This window comes from Manacus vitellinus, unplaced genomic scaffold, assembly GCF_001715985.3.
Source record: "Manacus vitellinus isolate BGI_N305 unplaced genomic scaffold, ASM171598v3 scaffold_7_pilon, whole genome shotgun sequence".
Lineage (NCBI taxonomy): Eukaryota > Metazoa > Chordata > Aves > Passeriformes > Pipridae > Manacus > Manacus vitellinus.
In genome coordinates this window covers 27,286,911-27,308,715 of record NW_021940813.1, presented here as the reverse complement: position 1 = coordinate 27,308,715, position 21,805 = coordinate 27,286,911, and the positions used below count along the sequence as shown (strand labels likewise).

Here is a 21,805-nt window from a genome sequence, read left to right as displayed (position 1 = left end):
TCCTCCAGTGATAAAGCTTTCTCCATGAACTCACACGCTTATAAATTCAACCTGGTTTATTCCAAATATCACATAAATTAAATACATTTCCCATGAATATTGCAAATATACATGAAATGAACATTGCAATCTTTAAAAAAAGTTTTGGCTTTGTTTATGCAACAAAAAGTGCCAAATGTGGTTAGAACATGAACTTCTCCTGTATTTACTAGATACAAAAAGGTGCAGATTAATAATTTATATTTATACATATGTACACACTCCATTTAATTTCTAGCTTTAAAACAGTAAAAAATGGTTTCAAGTTTATCTACATTAAACATACTCGTTTACATCTGGTCAGAAGCCCCAGATAAGAGTTGATACAATCATTTCACAACTGCAAAATTAAGGCGCTACCAAAATACCAGTTCCACTGTGTAAAATGTAACAGGAATAGAGAGTGTACAGCTTTCTATTTATCAATTTAAAAGTGGACTGGAGAACAGGGAAAAAAGAGCAGTAAGAAACATGACAAGTTCTACAGGTTAGAAGTACAAAGAGATCTTGATGACTATCAAATGAACATATTAAAATACAGTAGATAAAAGGCCTCAGTGGCAAACAATTAGTATGCTTCTGAAAGACAAAAAAGGTTAAAATATATATATCATTTTGTAGCTTGAAATTTTACAGGTGAACAACAGGTGTAGAGGTAGAGGGATTTTTTTTTTCTTTTTGGCCTCTTTACGATGTATAAAGAAGGGCCACATTCACCACAGTGAAAAGACTCATCATATATCCCAGCATCCTTGCTTGGATAGCAAGCAAGAAAAGTGTAATGAGCTAGAAAGGCAACGAATCCTGTCTATCTCTTCCAGGAGCTCAGCTCCAATGCCTTCACATGTACCTTGGCGACAAGTTACACCTAAGCATAGACTGGCTGTAACATGGACATCTCCTCTAGAGAGCAATAAGATAGCTAGCTTTTCCTGTGAGGTACTACTGGATGCTGTAGATATTATATGGCAGAGGTGATTTGGTAAAAATGAAACTGGTACTTTCCCTTAGAAAGCAAGTACCACAGGGCAGTGGTGATTTCTTTTATTTATTAAAGCTTTGCTATTTGATCAGCATTCAATGTTTTGGAGGAAAAGTCAGCTTTGGGCTGCTAATATGATTATTTGCATCCATACACAGACAATTCCCTTGTTATTATCATTTATCCAAAACATCAGTCACTGAAATATTCACAAACCGCTTTAAACCTTGACTAAAAAAAAATCCCTCTACAGGGAAAAGAAAGTTCCGCTTTCTTTTCAATATCAATCACTCCATTAACTATGCAGGCCTTCATGAACACAGTAATGTCACTTCCTATGTAGAATGTCTTTACACATTACAGAACAGCAGTAAACAACCTCTCTTTTTCCATAGGGTTTTCTCTCAGAAGTACCTCAAAAGTAGGTATCTTGAACAAATCACTTTTGCAAAGAAGAATATTAACATTAACGTTTACTGAGGCAAAGCCAAGAAGACACTAACTAGCACCTTGATATTTTTTTTTCTTAAATGCACTCCTATCTGTAAAATTAAGCACATATAAGATCGGGACCAGCAATATACAAATACAATTGGCGTCCTCTTTCAGCTAAGCTAGTAATACTCAAAACTAGGCAGACACACAAACAAGCAAGATGAGTGAGTCTCGAAGAAATACACAGCATGGAAAGGAATGGGAAGAACAGGAAGCTGAACAGAAAGGATTGCAAGATCAAATACAGTCCATCTTCTGGTCCGAGAATTAGTTTGTGAAATCACCTTTCAGTAGCTCAGCTGACAGTGGGCTGAAGACCTACTGACTTCTGACATTTCCTCCCCCATGTATGTAACCAGTCCTTTACACTTCAGTGAATTCCTCTTCCTCATCTTCAGATTCTGGAGGAAATGCATTTAACTTGAATTTTGAGTATTTTGGTGGTGGTAGCAGAACTTGCAGAAGGCTACTGTAGAGGTTATGACATCATTGGTTGTACATTATGCACTTCACAATTCAGAGAATATACTTACAAACTACTTAAATAGAAAAGGCGTGTTCAAGGTAGAGGCAGTTACAGTACATTCAGGGTATGTTACAGAAACCATTTGTGGTAGCCATTTGCTGAAAGGAAAAAAACTCTCAATTTTTGTTTCCCAGACCACACAGGTTATAACTACAATACCCAAAGAGAGCAGGTAATATATCTCAATCACGGCATTTTAATGCAGTCCAGAATTCATGTGCAAAGTGGAAAAAAAAAAAGTTTAAATACCTCTTCATTGACAAATAAGGACAAAAGAACTAAAAAAGAAACCAGGCACTTTGACCATGTAGGTAAGCAGCCATTTCTTCTTACCAGACTTCTGCACATGAACAAGTCTTTACATTGGTCTTGCTATGCTTGCAGCACATGGAGATTCAAGTCAATTTTTTTTCCCTGTTGGTAGTATCAGTTCTAGTTATATAGGAAACTGTGCCAACTGAATTGGTAACACTGAGTTATTTCATTGGCAGTTGAGCTAATATTGATCATTTGACTGACAAGCGATCAATTTAATAGCTATCAAAATTAGATAATAACAAAATAATACATAAAAAATAATCAAAGAGACAAATGAAGGTTAACACCTGACTTAAGCTTGCATTGAGACTTGCCTTTATAGGTTCGGTTTGTGACTCCTTTCACGGTGTTACTGTGGACTGATTCCCATCACATACAGCAACTGGTACTAAACTACAATACTTTCGGTTTGAAACGCGTTCAGTAGAGATCACCTCAATGTAACGGGAGGTTGGCACGACACTGCAGGAAGGAGGGAGATGGAAACCTCCCCATCTTTCATCCTCGCTGGTCCCACTCGCAGAGCAGGTGCTCAGAGTAAACTGCAGCATGCCTCCCTCCTACTTGGGGTGAAATCATTATTTCACAGCAGTGTTTATCATACTTTAGGGAGCGGCTTGATTTGAATTTAGCGGTAAGACCAGCTAGGATTACTTTGGTTTTTCTTTTCAAAGAAACCAAAGTACACCTTTCCAAACATTTTGTACATACTCATTCTGCTACAACACATAAATCACAAAGGAGGGATTACCTAAGGCTACTTAATAGTGTACTTATTCAGTAGCTATTATTCTTTCATCCAAACATCCTCAGATGCCTTGACCACAAATGCTTAACTTGTTTTTTTCCTCAGACTACTATTTGCTGAAGAGAGAAAGAGAGAGAGAGAGAGAAAGCGAGATGTGGGTTTATGACAGAGTGCCTTCCGATTCACTGACAGACAGTAGTGTCAGTTATAGTCTTCATGCATACTTCTGCTGGGTAGCAACAACTCCTCTTCTGCTCACTACAAGTCTAGGAAACACCTCTTCAATCCATTGTTCAGTTTCCTTTTCCTACCAAGTGAAAATCCAAATCACATGCAGGCCAATGGTGCAACTCTAGTACTTAACTCTCTTGCAGGCTAGAAACATCAACTCTATCGCAGTACTTTGAAGCAATTATCCACATCCATCAGCTACACTCTAAATGTAGCACAGCTTTGTAGAGGCTCAGTTTTCATCAGGATAACAGGAGAGTGTGCAAGGTTTGGTGAATACCCAAGATAACAAACTGATGCAATCGATGGATGCAGGACATAGTCAGAAAGGGCTGCTTTTTTTTGAAGGAATCTTTGAAAAATACAAAAACAACCCCTCCCCTTTGCCCTCCCCTAGAACGACCTATCATGAGATGCTTTTTCAGTGCCCACTCAACTGAAGTCCATGTTATCTGGGTCTTTTGCGAGTCACAAATATCAATACGCGTCTGATGGCAATAAGACGATCTTTAAGGGAGGTCATAGCCAATATAGCCAGCTGAGCTCTGTTTTCCAGAGGCAGCACTGCCAAGAGCCACCAGTACCAGGCAGGACCACTGGGGTTGCTCTGCAAAAGAACAGAAAGATGTATTCACCAATTATGTATTAAGAACATCGCCTTCCTTCTCACCTTGTATTTGCTAAAAAAGTTAACACAAACAGTTCAAGCAACAATTAAACACTTAATTGCAGATGTTCTCTTTGTCTACATATACCACTAAGAACTTATTCCTTCAGCTATCAAGTTACATAGATACACTGTTTTCCATGCTTCATGCCAATAAGATTTAGAATGTACAAAACCACAGCAAAAATCTGTCAGAAAACAGTTTACTGTAAAAATTTGGTATAGAATAAGGCTGTTTAAGTAGGAAGGTTCTATTACCTGTGGCTCTGGTTCTTTTCCTGGCATGGACCCAAAATGATTGAGAATTTGCACTTTCATATTGTCTTTAAGAGAAGTAAACCAGGCAACAGCTTGATCATAAACTGAATCATGAAGACGGACAAGTTCTTCATATTCTGGTCCTTCAACCTTATTGTTAAAAGAAGGGAGATGGAACAAAAACAGGTTTGATACCGTGGAGCCCATATGCTTCTCCAGAAGCAAACGAAGCAAAATAATGCAGTGACTACAGCTGTTCAAATGCCCTTATCTAAACCAACTGTGCCTAAGTCTCAGATTTCAAACCTGTGATGCTGGAGGTTTTTTACCCTCCCCTAGGTGTTCTGAAGTGACATTTCTTGGAGCAGTAACTGCCCTGCTAATATCCATTCCTAAATACTGGCACAACAGAAGATTCTGCTCTCTAATCCTAGGACATCATATTAATCATCTCAAACCCACAGCCTCAAGTCCCTGTCACAGAACAACCCTTAACAGTGGTATACTGTCTGGCAAGACAAAACAAGCACTACTGCCACCGAGCACAGAGATGGGGAGATCTATGGCCCTTAAGAGACCAGCAGTATTCCATAGAAGTGTTAAGGCCATGGTAGGACAGCCAAGGAGAAGGAGGAGGACAGACACTGGAGCAGGCAGGAAACAGAGAAAGTGGATGCTTTCCCAATACCAGAAACAGCCATGAAGAAACACACCCTCATTGAAGCAAAGAGTGTTTTAGTTGCACAGCCTAACTATTAGCTATTAAGGGGGGAAAAAAAGCATAGGCAAAACCCACTACCAAATGGTGATTTGTGGGGGCTTTTTGAGTTTTGATTTTTGTGGTTTGTTTTTTGTTTGGTTTGTTTTGGTTTTTTTGGGGGGGTTGTTTGGGTTTATTTCCCCTTTAACATGTACATATCAATGGTGTGATTTCAGCTATGCTACTCAGATGCACATCTGATGTAGCTGCTGTGGATGCCTTTCACAGTTCAGGAGAAACAGCTCTAGAGGGCAATTAATCTCATCTTAAGGTAGGTACCTAAGAGCAGATACAACAGGCATCTTTGGACTGAGATTTCTCACCATCTGATATAACATGAATGTAAGGTGCTGAACACAGACACCAGTCTCTCACTGGAGACAAGGTAAATCTCACTGATTAGGAAGAGGTGGGTCTCTGGCGCCATCTACAAACACTGCCTTGATACCTGTGTTCCACCACTCTTCACTGGGGATTTAAACACAGCAGAGCCCTCACTCTGAGAAGACCACCTACTCCAGCCTTTCACAGGCAGAGACACCTCCATGAGATCTACCCTTCATGCCCTGACAAACAACTGCATCATTCTGCACAGGTTAGAAAAGCCCTACTAAGACTTTACAGACTTTCACTTCAACTATGAGAGTGAGCTAAAGAGCTGTATGACCCAACCAACTCCATCAATTGGCATGAGATTACTACTAAACTCGATGTTAAGAGCTACCAGGGTTTTACAAACATGGTCTGAAGATGATCCAGGAAGCTATTAAGCATGGCCAAAAATTCACCCTTTGGCCAACATCCATCATAAGCACCTCACTTGATGCAGGTTTTCTAAGAGGACCTGTTTTTAAAAGCTACTCCCCTCTCTGGGTTTCTCTGCTCTCAGTCAGCTCTGACAGAGGTTTGTACATGGCACAGTTAACTACATGTCACTCAGAACTCATTCTAAGAGCGGACCCTCACATTTACTTGAGGACCAGTTCTGTAAATGAGAGTCTGGAAGACATAGGAAGTGTGCCAATTGTCTGTTCAGTGCAAGAGAACAGTCAGTTCTCTACCAACAGGAGCATGTGCTTTTAGAAGACTTTAAATTCTGTACCAGTTTTAAAATGTTACTCCGACCTCACCTACACATTCATGACAGACCTTAGCATCTCAGAAGCTACTCTGAGATCCATGAAGGGAGTGTAACACTTTAAGCAGAGATAATTATAAGGGCAGAAAGGAAGAAAGGGAAAGAAGAGACAAAGTTTGTTCCACGGTTTTTAAAATAGAGCTTTAGTGTATTTGTAATGATACTGGTTTAAAAATAATGCACAGCTAGCTTGAAATGCAACAAGGAAAGGCTATTTAAGTGAATCCAGCAATACATGGGTATGAATAACTTTGCACCATAGATCACCTTTTTATCTTCAAGATACTCGATGTTTGCTGTGTTATATCCATCTCGTTGGCCATGGCTTAAGACCCTAAAACGACGGACACCAACTGTATCAACAACTGAGCGTCCATCAGGAAAAAACTTTACGTCCCTGATCTCTAATATACAGCCATGATCTGCAAATCTGAAATGACAGAAGGGCATAAAAGTGGAAGTCATCAACACGTGTTTACAGACATCAGGACAAATACTGGGCCTAATTGAGCACTTCTTATTTGAAAGAGGATCCTGCTTTGGTGACAATACATTTCTGCTTATTCCCATAAGCCACACAACCCCCACCCTTTCTGCCTTCCCTCAGAGGACCTGGACAGCAGTATTTTCAGGGCATGTTTGTGGCATGGGATGGTTGGAAAGGGACAGGATACTAAATAAAGCATATTTCATTCTGGGAGTTGCCAGCTGCTGGTGGCAAATTCACCTGGTTTGCAAAGAAAACAAGATGGGTAAAGATACCACAAGGAAGCCCAGAAACTGAGGAAAAATGTGAGGGCTATCCCCCTACTCCAACGTGTAAGCAGAGGATTGCAGGCTTTAGAAGAAAAAGGCTTCTATATAGCAAGATTTTTGTTGCATCTGTTTCCTTAAAAAAAAAAAAATCAGAACAAACCCAAAATACTCTTTACAAAAGCACATTTGTATCCATTATATTTAAAGTGGGCACAGGTTTTAATCACACCCTGGAAACAAGCATGCAAAAAATTTTTACTTTATCAAGATTACCTACTCTACCTTTGTGCTGTAGTGATTTCACTAGAGAGGGTGATTGTACAATGACTCTTCACCACAATACATTTGCAGCTCTACACCTCAGCCTACTGCTAGGCAGGAGAAAGTACTGCATGTATCTAGTCTCATCTCAAGATACCAAATCCCTGCAGGGTGTGATAAATTCTTTATCAGGGAAACACTTGTTTTACCAGGGCTTGGTCATTTCTTACAATGGAGTAATGAAGAAATTACTTCTGTTTCTGCTTTACCAGAAATTGTGGGTTTGTGAGGGGCAGAGGGGAAGCTCACCACTGCGGACAACTGTTCTCTTCCAGCCACTCCACAGGAAAAAAATCAGGACAAGCAAGAAGAGTACAGCTGCAAACAGCTAAGCCTTGGTGCTTTACCAGTAGGATTGATTTTAAAAAAAAGTGAGTTTATTAGTTTATTACAGTAGCATTACACTAAACACTATTTAAACAGCTACATGACAATTGTTTTTAATTAAGGATTTTAGTGACATTCATACTGGATTTAGAAAATAATACAGAAGTGATGATTTTTTTCTTTTTTTGTTGTTCTTTGAGAAGTTACTTTTGGCTGGAAAGTGACCTTAAACAAAGAGGTCAAGAAAGCACCTGGAGACGGGTATAAAATGTACTGACACATTAAAAGTTTATATTCTTCTCCCAGCTTTAACTTAAAATGGAGAAATAAAACAGAGGAAGGTAATGAACTGAACGTGTTTTGTCACTGTGTTTTTCAAGGGAGTTACGTATCCATGTCTTAGTAGATGAGGCAAAACGAGTTTCCCCACTTGTATTCCCAAGTTGATTTCGCAATTTTGAATAAACAAAAGAACTTCTTGACTTGTGTAAGAAGCTGCAACAGCCTGCTAGGTGTCTACAGCTACAGGCTTTCTTTGCTTCAGTGTTTGATTTAAATTATCATGCTCAAAAAGTTTAATTATTTTAGTAACTTAAAACAGACCACACACAGAAACCTAATCACACTGATTGCATTTTAAAATATCCTTCATAATGTTTTCTAACAAACCAATTATTGTGTTTTGGGGATTGTAAGCCCTTGGCCCTCTGTATTATACCTGACTCCAAGTAAGTTTGGCTCTTCCAGAAGCCTTCATGGATATAAGGAGAGTTTCACTAATGTCCTAGGGTCATTCTGCCCTCACTCTTACAAGTATTTGCTTCCACGAAATTGGTAACAGACCTGAAAGGAACTGTGGAGCATCAGCTGCTGTTGGAACCTTAACTCCAGAGTGCAGCACTGACAACATGCCAAATGGCATTGCAGCACAGCCACAGCTGACTGGAAGCTGTAGCATCTCCTGTATTCCTACAGCCACCTTACTGTCCAGTCGGGGAGAAAAATAAAAAATCCTCCCCAAGAAAACATGAAGTGGACAAAGCAAGGCTGCCAAGCCTCAGTATGACTGCCCTCCTCTCACCTCCAATGATGATCACTATAAAAATGCTGCTCCTGAGGATGCCTGTTTAACGTGTTCTTAAGAATTCCCATGCCTGTCATCCATTCTACAGCCTGCATCATGCCAACGTATCTTCTGAAGTCAGTAACTATCACATCTCATAAGGCAGACCTCTCAAGACCACCTCGTATTTCTGCAATGAGCATAGTCTTATCACCTTCACCCAAAAGCCTATTATCTGTAAAGTACGTAAAACTTGAAGGTTTTCATAGGATCATAGAATAGTTTTGTGTTGTAAGGGACCTTTAACTGTCATCTAGTCAGTCTCTGCATTGGAAGCTGGAAACACATCAATGTCAGAATTCACAAAAGTGAATTAAAGGTAAAATCATATAGAAAGACAATGTAACTCACTCGCTCACTGCAGATAGCTTAGACATTGCAACACAGAGGTAAAGACAAATGTCAAAATTCAACATTCAGCAGCAAAACAGACTTCTCAGCCAAAGGTATACTTTGTCTCATTAAAATGATACCACTCATGCAGGAAACCTATGGGAGGTCTGGATTTTTTACCTTATTTTTGTTTTGTTTTGTTTTTTTAAACTGAGCAGACAGAGGAGGAACCTTATACAGACAGTCAGCTTTCACTGGAACAAACAGGCCAGCAAGCTTTGCAACCACACAGCCAATTAAGTGCTATTTTTGGAGCCTGCAGTAGCAGGATGAGTTGCATTCTTGCTATCCATCCAACAGGGGAGCAGTAAAATTACATCTTTGTGTCAAAAGGAATGTTTAAAGTACAGAACTAAGAAGTAAGCAACTTTAGTACTGGTTCACATAAGACTGGAAGGAACCACAGTGGTTTGGGGAGACAAGTATACTGTGCTGTAGTATTTCCTTATCATCACAACAGCCTCTGCAACAACAGGACATTCTTAGCTCATCTCCTTACCCTTTTAATTCATCAGCTAAGCACATGCCAAACTGCTTGGTACCAGTTTCCATGCATCTTCTTATCATTAGGCGATAACGAGGTTCAAAGACATGTAGCGGACAAGGGATGGTAGGAAAGGCCATGGTACATACGAAGATGGGAACATCTTTATTCAAACTGCAAGATAATTGTTTAAAAAAATTCACTTTGTTTTCTGGCTACTGCTATATTCAGCATGAACCCTCAATACAAGACTGATTCCAGTGGTTTCCTTAAACTCATTCTTCATAAATAAATGTATGTCTGTTAAAGGTTTGTCATTTTTACAAGACAAATATATTTCAGACTCTTTCAGTTTATACATGGCATAAGATTCACAAGTCACTGACAAAAACTAGATCCTTGAACTTTTCCTGACCTTATCCATTCATAATTTGAATTCTACTCCCAGAAAAACCCTATTATAATTTTTAAAGCTATTATATTGTTTCAGAGGAAAAGGCAATTATCTTTATTTTAAGAATATTGTTGGGCCTCTCCAACATCCATGGATATGTTACTTGTTTATCTGCAATAAATATGTCAAAAATACAAAACATCTGGCAGGTTTGTTTACGAATTCATTCCTTTTACGCATTTTCATAAGCAAATTAAGCTTCTTCAGTAATTTAGATTGAAAAATACAGTTTTATAACAGCTGTCAGTAGTATAAAGAGAGCCTACTTTGACAATTCCTTCATTTCTTCCTCATAAACTTTCTTTCTTTCAGATAACTCCTCCGGCAGGTAACGGACTATCAGTTCTTCTGTAAGGACGGTCTTCTTGTAAGTTCTGCTTGCCAGAAACTGCAAGGAAGAGTCAACTCTTAAGTCTGATAACAAGAAGACAGGTAACATCTCTTCCTCCCAAGCCATCCTTTCCTAAGGCCAAAGAACACATTAGTTAGGACCATACTGATTTCTCATCCTTTTCAGCCTTAGGCACTGAAACTTCCACTTCAGGATATGTGGTTCACTCCACTGTCCTTTTACCTGTAACCCCCCCATACCCTTTTTTTGGCAGAAGTTGTACTACCAGGAAAAAAAGGCAGTCCTTCCTCACTTTTGCAGAAGATACATATATTTTTTTCACCTAGAGATGTCAAGTTACTGGCAAGAAATACTCTAAGAAATATGTCTGCAGGAGCAGAAGTGTTCACCAAGGAGTGACCATTCCTCATTCACCACAGGCAGATATACAGTCTGGAGATGTGGTATGAACAGGACTATGGTTAGCACTCCCCAGGCATGAGCCTGACATGATACTGGAAGCCTCTATTTCTTTAAGAACCAGCAAAACCCCTTGTCTTCCAAGAAATACCAAATATATCTTGGAGAAAATGAGGTCTGTGCACAGCTTGATGCTGTTGGTAATACTGTTTTGTTCTGGTTTCACAGAATCATAGAATAGTTTGGCTTGGAAGAGATCTTTAAAGGTCAGTAGTTCAAACCCCCCCTGCAGTGAGCAGGGACAACTTCAACTAGATCAGGTTGCTTGGAGCCCCATCCAGCCTGACCTTGAATGTTTCCAGGGATGGAGTATCTGCCACCTCTCCAAGCAATCTATTTCATTGTTTTACCACCCTTCAAGGTAAAAAATTTCTGCCTCATATCTAGTCTAAATTGACCCTCCTTTAGTTTAAAACTACGACCGGCAACAGGCCCCACTAAAAAGCCTGTCCCCATATTTCTTATAAGCCCCCTTGAAGTACTGAAAGGCTGCAGTCAGGTCTCCCTGGAGCCTCCTCTTCACCAGGCTGAACAACCTCAATGCTCAGCCTGTCCTCATGCTCCACCTTCAGATCATGTTCATGGCCCTCCTCCAGCCCTACCCTAACAGCTCCATGTCCTTCCTGTGCTGAGGACCCCAGATCTTGACACAGTACTTCCAGCTGGGGTGTCACCAGAGTGGAGTAGAGGGGTAGAATCATCTCCCTTGACCTGCTGCTGAGGCTCACAAGTAGAGCACAAAAGATCCCCACACAGATGTTTTCAGAAGAACTCAACTTTGTCATGGCTAGGCTTCGCGAACCAAGATTTAGGAAGGCTCTATCCACATTTGTTACGAACACAACTTTGTGCAGTTTTGTTAATTGGGTCAAGGACATACTTACTTCTGACAGCTTTTCTTTGCAGAGTGGGCAAAGTGGATTATGGTCAAGGCAACGCTCAAGGCATTTGAGGCAAAAGGTGTGTCCACAGGGTGTGGTAACAGGTTCGTAGAACAACCTTAACATGAAAACATGGAACAGAGAAGCTAAGCTGCCAACAAAAACAATGCAGATTCCCAAAGAGTGAAAGGAGTGATTACTCCTAGCCCTCTCTTTCTTTCCTGCTTTTGTATAAAGTATGGGTGACAATTTTATCTAAGGATATAAAAGATTTCCATTTTTAGAAGTGGTAAACAATGGAGAACACCATGCATAATGGAGAAAACTGAATCTGTAAAGATTCACCAGATGTAAGTTTCAGCAAAAAGGAACAGAGTAATGAGTTAGATATTCTCTCACAGGTTTCTCTTCTGACACCATGAAAACTTTTTTCAGAAGCTAGAAAGGCTTTCTAATATTAATTCCAGGTCAGCACAGTCATACCTCATGCAGAGGGAACACTCAAAGTCTGATGCATCCACCAGAGTTGTTGGTATCTCACTTGAAGTGTCGGTGGTGTTTTCAGGTAAAACATCTGCATCTAAGTAGTTTAGAAAATTATTAGAGTAAATATTTAAGTATTGTTACATTTTCAGATGAGGCTTAGGCTGTTTTTTCATAAAGAAAAAAATCTGATTTATGTCTTTTACTTTTTAAGTTTTATTCCAAACAAACATATTTCCCATCTGAGATTTAGTTTTTTTGACAGAAGATCTTTTGGAGAACAGAGGATGACATCTACAGTCAGAGAATAGAACACCCATTATTTAGAGCTGAACACCCATTATGTGCTTCTCTAAAAATGATTGTGTTGTGTGGTTTTTTTAGTCTAGTTTTTAAAATACTCTGCTATTGCTTTCCTACTACTATCACCACCTACACATCAGCCAGGGCAGATGTTTTAAAGTACATTAAGTCCAGAATTTAATTTGAATACATCCAGTCAACATATTTCATCAGTGTTTATCACAGATTTCTCAGCAGGGTTATTTTTTCTTACAAGTATAAAAAGATTACATACTTCTAGACTGGGCTGCTGTGCAAATCCCACATTTCAGACAGCTTAAAGTTAAAGGACTACTCGAGTTGCATTAGCTAATACTGATTCTACTAGCTCAGCAATCTGCACACACAGAGGCAAACACTTCACTTAAAAAATTCTGCCCAGATTGATGTTTTGGGGGTGCTTTATGGCCCTGTGGTGTTAGGGTATGAGCTTTAAACTTTACATCAGCATTATTTAAGTTCTGAAGCTCTCAGCTCCAGCTTTGGATGACATTTACATAGGCAATTTCTGCAACTTCTTTTACAATTCATATCTTTGTTGCTCAGTGACAGTTGCAACAGAACCATGAATGGTGCCTTCACTCTCTGTTCTGTTAAACAAATTTTTGACCATTTAAAAAAACCCAAAAAGCTCAGCTTTTTATGTTAAGTTAAACCACTAGGAGATTTTGTTAAATGATAGCTTATGCTCAGCATCTGATTTACCTCAAGCACAGACAGGGTAGATGGTGTGTGGCCTACAAAGAAAAACAGCACTATCTTTAACCTACATCTCACCTGTTAGCATTTAGTAATAGCAAGAACTAACTGTATTAATTCTGCAAAAAGTAACATGGCACTGGGACCTAGCACAGACAAGAAATTAGTGGTTATGGGTAAAAGGCAATCTCTGGCCTTTGCTGGGAAGATACAGGTGGGTCAGGTTTCACAATCTATTTACTGAGTCTGCAGTTCACAAGCAAGTACACGGTTTTCCCTTCACAGCACCATGATCAGAAAATGGCTATATATTGATCATTTGTAGAGGTGGCGGACAGACAGCAGCACTCAAAGACTCTTAATATTTCAAGACAGAAGTCAAACTAATCAAGGTGCGGGTTGTTTTTCTTTTCTTTAAGGGAAAAAATGCAAACTAGTACAGAAGCATTTTTAAAGTTTCTTTTAACCAATCATTCCACTACTGTGAAATACTGCCTTCAGCATTTTTAGCCCTGAGTACTAAAACCACTCTGGAGGTCTTTGTTAGAAGCTTGAGTGGCATATCAATTGTAAGCACAGTTATCAAGTAACAGAAAACTGGGTGGGCTTATTACCCTTTAAAAGGCTTCTTTGTTTGCTTGGAAAATTTCATGTAAAGTTGCATGTGACCGTTTCTGATGCCAGTTAAAGATCAGTTTCCAGGCTTACTGCATCTTTCAATCATAAAGACAGACAATGAAGTTCAGCTATAGCTGAGACCTAGAAAATGGAAACGGCACTAGCAACACAAAGACTAAACTGTGAGTGGGCTACACGTTGGAAATGGCCCATTTGAGAAAGAAAAATACAATTTTCATTCAATGAACTGAAACTGCTCTGAAATAAGGTAAATAGGCTGTTACACAGACACAGAGAACAAAATATCATTCCAATTCCAATAGGGAATATTTCATTGACACTTATATAAAGGGAGGAGTAAAAAAGTTTATAGTTTTTCAGTATGTGCAAGAGAAATTGCCTTTCTAAGCCACAACACAAACCTTTTTTAGGAATCTTATTGGGGACATCCAAACTCTGTAAATCCCTCATATCACTGGACAGCTTTCTTTTTAAGCCAACCCCAGGTAAACTGGAGAGAATAGCTCCCAAAGACTTCTTGTTGTCTTCAAAATAGAGATCCAGAACATGATGGGAAACAGGAGAATCAGTGCTTCTGAATACATCAGATTCTTGGGACGGGGTTTTTGTTAACCTGAACACAGTATCCTAAAACAATTAAGAACAGTTATATACAGCATAAGACAATTTTGCTTTGCTTTTTTCTATTAGTTTTATCAACAACAGATCACTCTCCAGTTGCATGAAATAGGGCCATTTCTCTCCCTACAGCTCTTGTCTCTAGAAATTATGTTCCTGTTATACTAAAATCCTTAGTGGAAAAAACTTGCCCAAAAATACAACTGACCCCCACATGAAGATATCACATTGCTTTCTGAAGAAAAAGTTCCATTCTCTTATTCTTCTGAGAAAGTACATCCCAATAAGAGATACAACAGCAATGGAGAAAACAGGCTTACCATGAAAGTAAATGCCTACATGAGTGCAGACAAAGACAACATCACACAGATCAGACAGATCCTTGAGTTACTTTTGGTATTTTTATGTTGAAAACTTTTTGTTTTACCTTTGAGGACCCAGCAACAGAGTTATCTTCCACAGCTGACTGTGTATTTATGCTACTCAGAAATGCAGGTTTCAATCTTGTATGGGATGTTCGACTAGAGAAAGGTGCTGTTAGACTATCATGCACATTTTCAAAGGCTGGGAAAAACATCTCACACATTATCTAGTCAATTAAGAGAAAAAAAAGAAAAAGTAATAATTACAACATAGATATTTATGTTTGTATGAACACAGATGCAAAAACTTCACAGTTTCTAGATGCCAAGAAGCTTGCAACAACCAGGACACCCTGCATTCCCCAATGCCCATGGGAAACCTGAACAGCAGTCCCCACCACAACCACAGTCACATTCCAAGGTGCTCTTCAGATTCCCACCTCATTCTCCAAAGGCTTCTGCTCTCCAGGAGCATCCAGGGCAGCAAACACGCTGTTGCATCCTTCTCCTGACCCTACCTATGTCTATTCTGACCCTCAGACCCTGCCTTCAGAAGTATTCAGACCATGCTCTCCCAGCTGGTTAACAAAGATGTGTTTAAACGTTCCTCATGCCCTGCATCCATGTTCTCTATCCTCAAGCAGATTTAACCCCTAGCTAAAAGCTGTGTAAAGCAGTTACCCCTCTCACCAGTCCCCACCAAGTTTGCCAAATCCTCACTGCATTTTTATAAAAAGCTGCCTGTATCATCTTTCACAGAATACCTGATGGTGGTTGGTTAGCACTAAGTGTGTCTAACTTCTCATAAGGGACAAACTGCTACAGATACCACAGGATTTTTCCAGGAAGGGCAGCACAAAGCTTCCCCTTCTCAACTCTCTGCCACTCCCCACATAAAAGTGATTTTCTGATGGTACTAAAAGTAGGAGCCTCAAAAGCCTGTGCAATCCAGGTGCTTGCGTACCAACCTACTCAAATTTGGCTGACACACTACAAGCATAATTTACAAATTACAGCAGCCAAACCTACAGATTTGCGGTGTAATTCACAAACATACAATTCCTCTAGCTGAAGAATCAAACTAAACCAGAGGGGTGTTTCACATAGCATAATGCTAGAAAGATTCACTAGGGAATCTACTGAATCAAATTATCATTTGGCTGTTTACTGTCACTTGAAATAACATGAATTTTACTTGGCTGTAGGAGTAAAAGAAGCATGATGGCCAAGTAGCCAGTAAATATTTTTTATACCTTTTGGGCTTCTTTCTTCATTGAGCTCCATTCAGGATTTAAGGCAACACAATAAAGAAACTCCTTCAATGCTTCCTCAGTCCTTTCCAATCCAGAAAGAGCTTTTGCTTTCACATAATGGCCCTGTTCACACAAAGGAAATGTACAAATCTAGAGATCATTTCTGAACTAGCAGCAAGACACCAGAAACAAACTTGAAAGTTCACATCATTCTGCAGGTAAGAACAAGATGCTTTTTGGGTAACAAAAACGCACATGATTGAAGGAAATTCAGTCCCTTCTGCTGAAAAAGATTCCCCAGGAACCCACTGCTGCATCATCCCCTGCCAAAGGCATTGCTCTTTTCCTCAGAGGAGACCTGAAAATGAGAAAGTATATTTGTCTCCCCAAAGACAAAGTCTACTACACATCCCACTGGGCTTGGATACACCAGAGAACAGTTTCACATACCAAGGCAAACTTAACAGTAATTCAGCTGCATGGAAAAGGCAGTGATATGAGGAAGGCTGGAGGTGGCAGCTGAGGGAGTTCAGGACACTCACTCCTCCTGGGTGTCTTACCAGGACAGAGGTGATTTTTCACATATTTTATTTGGCTACAGAAGACCACAACATTATGAATTTAGGGCAATCTACCAATGCTTAATCTAAACTTTTTAGCCCATCCTACCTCTCCCACATCCTGGGAGAGGACACGCCAACAGGCATGGTAGCCAGCTTGGGAACAAGTCCCACTTTACTCACTACTAATAACAAGAGAAGAATGTCTCACCTCTGAATTTCCCTGTGGGCATCAAACTGTAGTTCAAATCTGACTACGGAAATTACTTCCTTCACAATGAAAACAAAGTGTGCATTTAAACATTTGCCTCTCACTTATTAGATAGAAGTGTGCTCTGGAAGTCCACCTCTGACCCACACGAACATCTACTGAAAGTACAGCTTTACTCATCTAAGGGACTGGTTAGATAAGCAGATACACTTTTCTGTCCTTCATTCTAATGCCAAAAGATCCAGTACCGCATAATCTTCCTGAGCAGGTAACTCCCTCATTCTTTCAATACTGCCCTCCAAGCTGAGACCTGTTAAGATCTTTACCTTTACACTGTTGGGTAGGAGACTCATACCAAAAGGAAGTAACAGGCACTGCCTAGGCCAGATTAATTAGCACAATATCATTTGTTGACCTGAACAAGAAGCCTCAGTACACACCAGCCTCTCCAGGTGACAGAATTTTTCTTTTCCTCAATGCAGTAAGAGAGGTACTGTGAGACCTGACCCTGACCTTCTTACCTTGATGCTTGCACAGTCCCTGTAAAACCTTAAGAGAGGTCTTAACACGCCTGCCATCTCTGTCAGCATTACTTTCCTGCACTGGGGAGCCAACAAGCTTTTTTGGTCTCATCCTTTGGAGCCGTAAGAGCACTGTCCTTATCCAACCTGCAAGGGAGGACTGACCTGGGCTGTCTACACACAAAGTACCTAAAGATCCAACACTGGGAGTTAGGCCCAGGGACCAGAGGTCCCTTATACTTCAGAGACTACTGCTGCCACCTTCCCTTTCTTATTTTCACACAGCCCTGCAACTGAAAACTCCTCCCTGCCTCAGAGAGTCTATGGACCTGGTTTTCATAGCAACTGAAAAGAAACCAACTTATCTATGCTGCAGTGACTACAGCATACCAAAGAGCTTCACAGTAACTTGGCAAGTCTTTAAATTTCAACTGTCAATAAGCCAAAGGTACTGGTAGGTGAATGCTTGCATCCCAGGAGCTACTCCTAGAATTACTTTTATTGTTTGGTTTTGGTTTGTTGTTTTTTGGGGTTTTTGTAACTACACAGCAAATGTTTGAGCTAATCTCTGTCACTGGATGAGATTTTGCAAGATACAAAACAAAGCAGATGCCCAGGACTCCTGGAGAACACAGATTCTGGATCAGCACAACTTACATGGATGTCTTCACAAACACAAAAGCATAAGTGAAGTACGTGTGAGACACCGCTAGTTATGCCATGATGACAAATTTCATTTTCAATTAACATTCTTCAGAGATGGGATTAATAAAACCTTTATCTGCCTACGACTGACACACATCACATTTCCACAGATTCAGGCAAACAGAGAAGACACTTCAAGAAAACATTTGAACACGTGTAATTCATCTTTCTGCCCCAGCACAGAAGCACAGCCAACGCCACCCAAGATGGGATTCCTGACTTCATGAGAAATTATCCTAGACAGAAAGGCAAACTGGATATGGGGTAAGATTATGAACTGCCTTCCACCATTAAAGATTTTAATGGGTGACAAGACACACAGTCTTCAGAGACTCAGTGCTTCTGAAAGCACCTCTCTGCTTGCCCCGCATCATCCCTGGCTGGAAATGAGCACTAGCTGCAGCCCCCTTTGCTGAGGCAGGCAGCCAAGGCGTTTATGCAACTCCTCCTTAGTCTCCACAGGAAGCCAAGGTCTGCCCTCCCCAATCCCCCATGTCACACTCTTTCCAGAAAGCACCCAGAGGCTTTATCTGGTCTAACTTGTGCTGCAGTTTTGCTACTGAAGGGAGAGGGACTGACTGAAGGTGTAATCCTAGGTGGGGTGAGTTGCTGGACATCTAGTCTAGCCTCAGGCAACCAATGGTAATGATGGGCATTTCTGATGCTTGCTTCAGACTGCCCACAAACCAGTGCTCTTTGTAGCGCTTCCTTTCATTATGAAAAAAATCCCAACCCCTCTATGAGTCACCATGACAGAGGTGGAAATCACAGATATGAAATCTTAGGATTAAAGAAGGGGGAAAAAACAATCCTGAAATACAGTCTGAGGTACTCCTCGGAAAGACACATTGGCCAACAGCCTGTCAAGACCATCCACTGCCTTGGAACATCATCCCAGAGGGACCTGCAGGGCCATCCTGGGCTGCTGGTGCCTTATAGACCCAATTCTGCTTCCAAGCTGCAGCACTATCTGTAACAGATAACAGGCGCCAGCACAAACAAAACCACATCGCTGCCTGCCCACTACCAAAATACCACCAGCTGCAGAGATGCTAAGGACCTTCCAGACTTGTCCTATGAAGAACTGGCTCTTGGTAGACATTTTCAGCCCTCTTAATGCCACAGTGTTTTTCTGACAACACCCTCAGCGGCCACGCTGTCCCCAGTAGAGAGAAAAGCCCAAGAAAAAGGAGTTTTCATTTCGTTCTTTACAGCATGCAAACACCGTACCGCAGGCCAGTGGGGTTTGTTTCGGCAGAGGACATCTGCGTCGTGAAGAGCTTGCTGGTAGTTTTTCATCAACGTACAGAGTTCTGCCCGCTGTGCTATTAGTGAACACTTGCAAGGAGCTGGAAAACAAAAATGATTGCACGGAACTTCATTAAAAGAAGCACTAGGACATGCTAAATACAGTAACCTTATATCCAGCCACAGTAACTTAAAAAGCATTACTGCACAACGATTACATTTATACTCTCCTGTAAAGGAAAGAAAGGTCAATTCCTTCATTCTTTCCTTCTCAAAATATATTCCTCTCAGCCTGGAAGCAACCTCTGTGTTTTATCTAGCAATACAGCTTTCATATTCACATACAGGATGCCACCTGCTCTTTCCCTCACCTTGCTTACAGGACATTTCAGAAAGCAAAAAAGTGTTTCTCCCAAACACTCTTCAAGTGTTTCTCCCCTCAGTGAGAAATCATCAGCGAAGGACTTGAAAGAAATCACAAATGCAAGACTTCAGCTAAAACGTTCCTGGAAGCCATTCATTAAGAAAAATGCAGGCAGCCTTCACACTTCATATCCACTTGCCTTCCTCGGGGCAGGCAAACCTTTCATGATCACACACCTTGCTTCTGTATCCACAAATTCATGAATCATTCAGTTTGCATGGATTATGAATTTCTCAAGCATTATTATTTTGTTCTTTTCTCAGGCCTCTAGAACACATTTTAAGCTGGAAATCTTCCTCCAGCATAAAATTTCATAGAATCACAGAAAAAAACTGGCTAATCCGCATTCAGTTGGTCCACCAGGACCTCCAGCTCTTTTCTGCAGATCTACTGTCTAGCCCAGCCCATCCTGTTGCACAGGGTTATTCTGTCCCACGTTCACCTGCATTTGCAATAGGCAAGGCTGATCAGCCCATGCCCAAGGTTGTTGGTCTGAATGGCAGCCCTGCCCTCCAGCACATCAACCTCCCTCAGCTTGGTGTCATGGACAAACTAGCTGACAGCGCACTCTTGGCTGCTGATGGAGGTTGTTAATAAGGTGCTGAGCTTCGTCAACCCCATTACCAACACCTGAGCAATGCCACTGGTCGTCCAGCAGCTCTGAAGACACGAGACAGCACCTCATGCCTCTGATGGTCCAGTCGATCCTCCACCTCCCTGCCACTACCTCCCCAGCTTGGCAAGAAGAACATTGCAGGAGGCTGCAGTAGCAGCCTTGCAAAACACACGCTAAGTCCCAAACAACGCTTTGCTTTTGTCCACTAAAACAGTTACCTCATCTTAGAAAATCAAATTTATTCCTGGTCACTCTTGACCTTCATGTGCTGGCAAAGGCCTCCAGAGGGCTGGAAGCTGGCTGCTGGCAGCTAAGTACAGTAACTCTTACCAAAATGTGAGCTGGTTAAAACTGTCAGAACTAGTAATAAACTTTACAAAGGCTCCAAGGTGCTGAGAGATAGTATCGCATTTTTACAAATTTTAAACTTCACCTCCAAGCTAGCTCTCTCAAGATTTTTCCATCAAATGTCACCTTTTGCACATCCTCACGCAGGGTTTCTGTCTCCGTACCTTTCCTGTTCTCTCCAGCCTGCTTTGCTTCACCATTTGCATCTCACTTCAGCCAGAGTATCCTAAACACATGCTCAATAAGACCACATTGCCAATACGAAGCCTGGGCACATGCACACGTGTGCATGGACAGAGAGTGAGCACAACTGCTGCAGGTGTCACCACTCATTAAGTTCAAGCACCTACCAGGATGGATGGCCCAATATCACATCCCTCGCCCACCTCCTCCCCTCCCTTGTGCTGGTGCAGCAAACCAGGCTCGCATGGTTGCACTGAGAACCAGAGCAAAGAATCAATTGACCGAATGCTAATTCAATAAAAACAAATAAATAAAAAGGTTTAAGAGGATCAGTTTCCCCTCAGCTAGTTCACTGCACAGCCACACAAATATGAGTGCCGGGACAAGGGATGAGAAGGAAAGTAACAGCAAGGAGTGCTGCTGCCTTTTTTGCCTGTAGCATGGACTGACACCAGATATACTAATGGCAGAATGACATATCAGGGGTGATGCTGCTCCACTGGTCTCAGATGGTGACAGCTAGAGAAAACACTTAAAATAAGGAGGTCTGCAAAAGCTAGCTTAAACTGGAGTTCTGTGTGGTTTTTTTGTCTGATTGGTTTTGTCTTGGTTTGCTAGGGTTTTTTCAACTATTACACTTGCAAGCTTCTGCTGATTCAAAGAAACCTCTGCCAATCTGAAAAGCACTTTTATTACGGCCGGGGAATGCAAAGGGGCAGGTGTTCTCCCCAGTGCACTCCGGTGAGCCAAGAAATAACATAGCCTTTTATACAGTTTGAAAGTAGCAAGTTCAAAATTATCTTTACACACACTCTTTTTGCAGTCTGTCTTATCTAAATAGACATCTAGTTTTACCGCCTATTCTTACCATTATGGAGTAG

The 21,805-nt window shown here is 40.9% G+C and overlaps 1 protein-coding gene across 1 annotated transcript; it reads right to left on the bottom strand.

Annotated features, from left to right (window-relative positions):
- Positions 1-37: 37 nt before the first annotated feature.
- On the bottom strand, positions 38-20,462 carry LONRF2 (LON peptidase N-terminal domain and ring finger 2). The gene is made up of 12 exons (XM_025896221.2): positions 20,402-20,462; positions 19,336-19,454; positions 16,109-16,231; positions 14,921-15,082; positions 14,277-14,502; positions 12,196-12,292; positions 11,716-11,830; positions 10,287-10,408; positions 9,582-9,740; positions 6,430-6,592; positions 4,265-4,414; positions 38-3,946 (listed from the first exon to the last, which is right to left on the bottom strand). Exons 1-12 carry the CDS (start codon positions 20,460-20,462, stop codon positions 3,788-3,790), a joined length of 1,656 nt encoding a protein of 551 aa, XP_025752006.2. The 3' UTR covers positions 38-3,787.
- Positions 20,463-21,805: the final 1,343 nt, after the last annotated feature.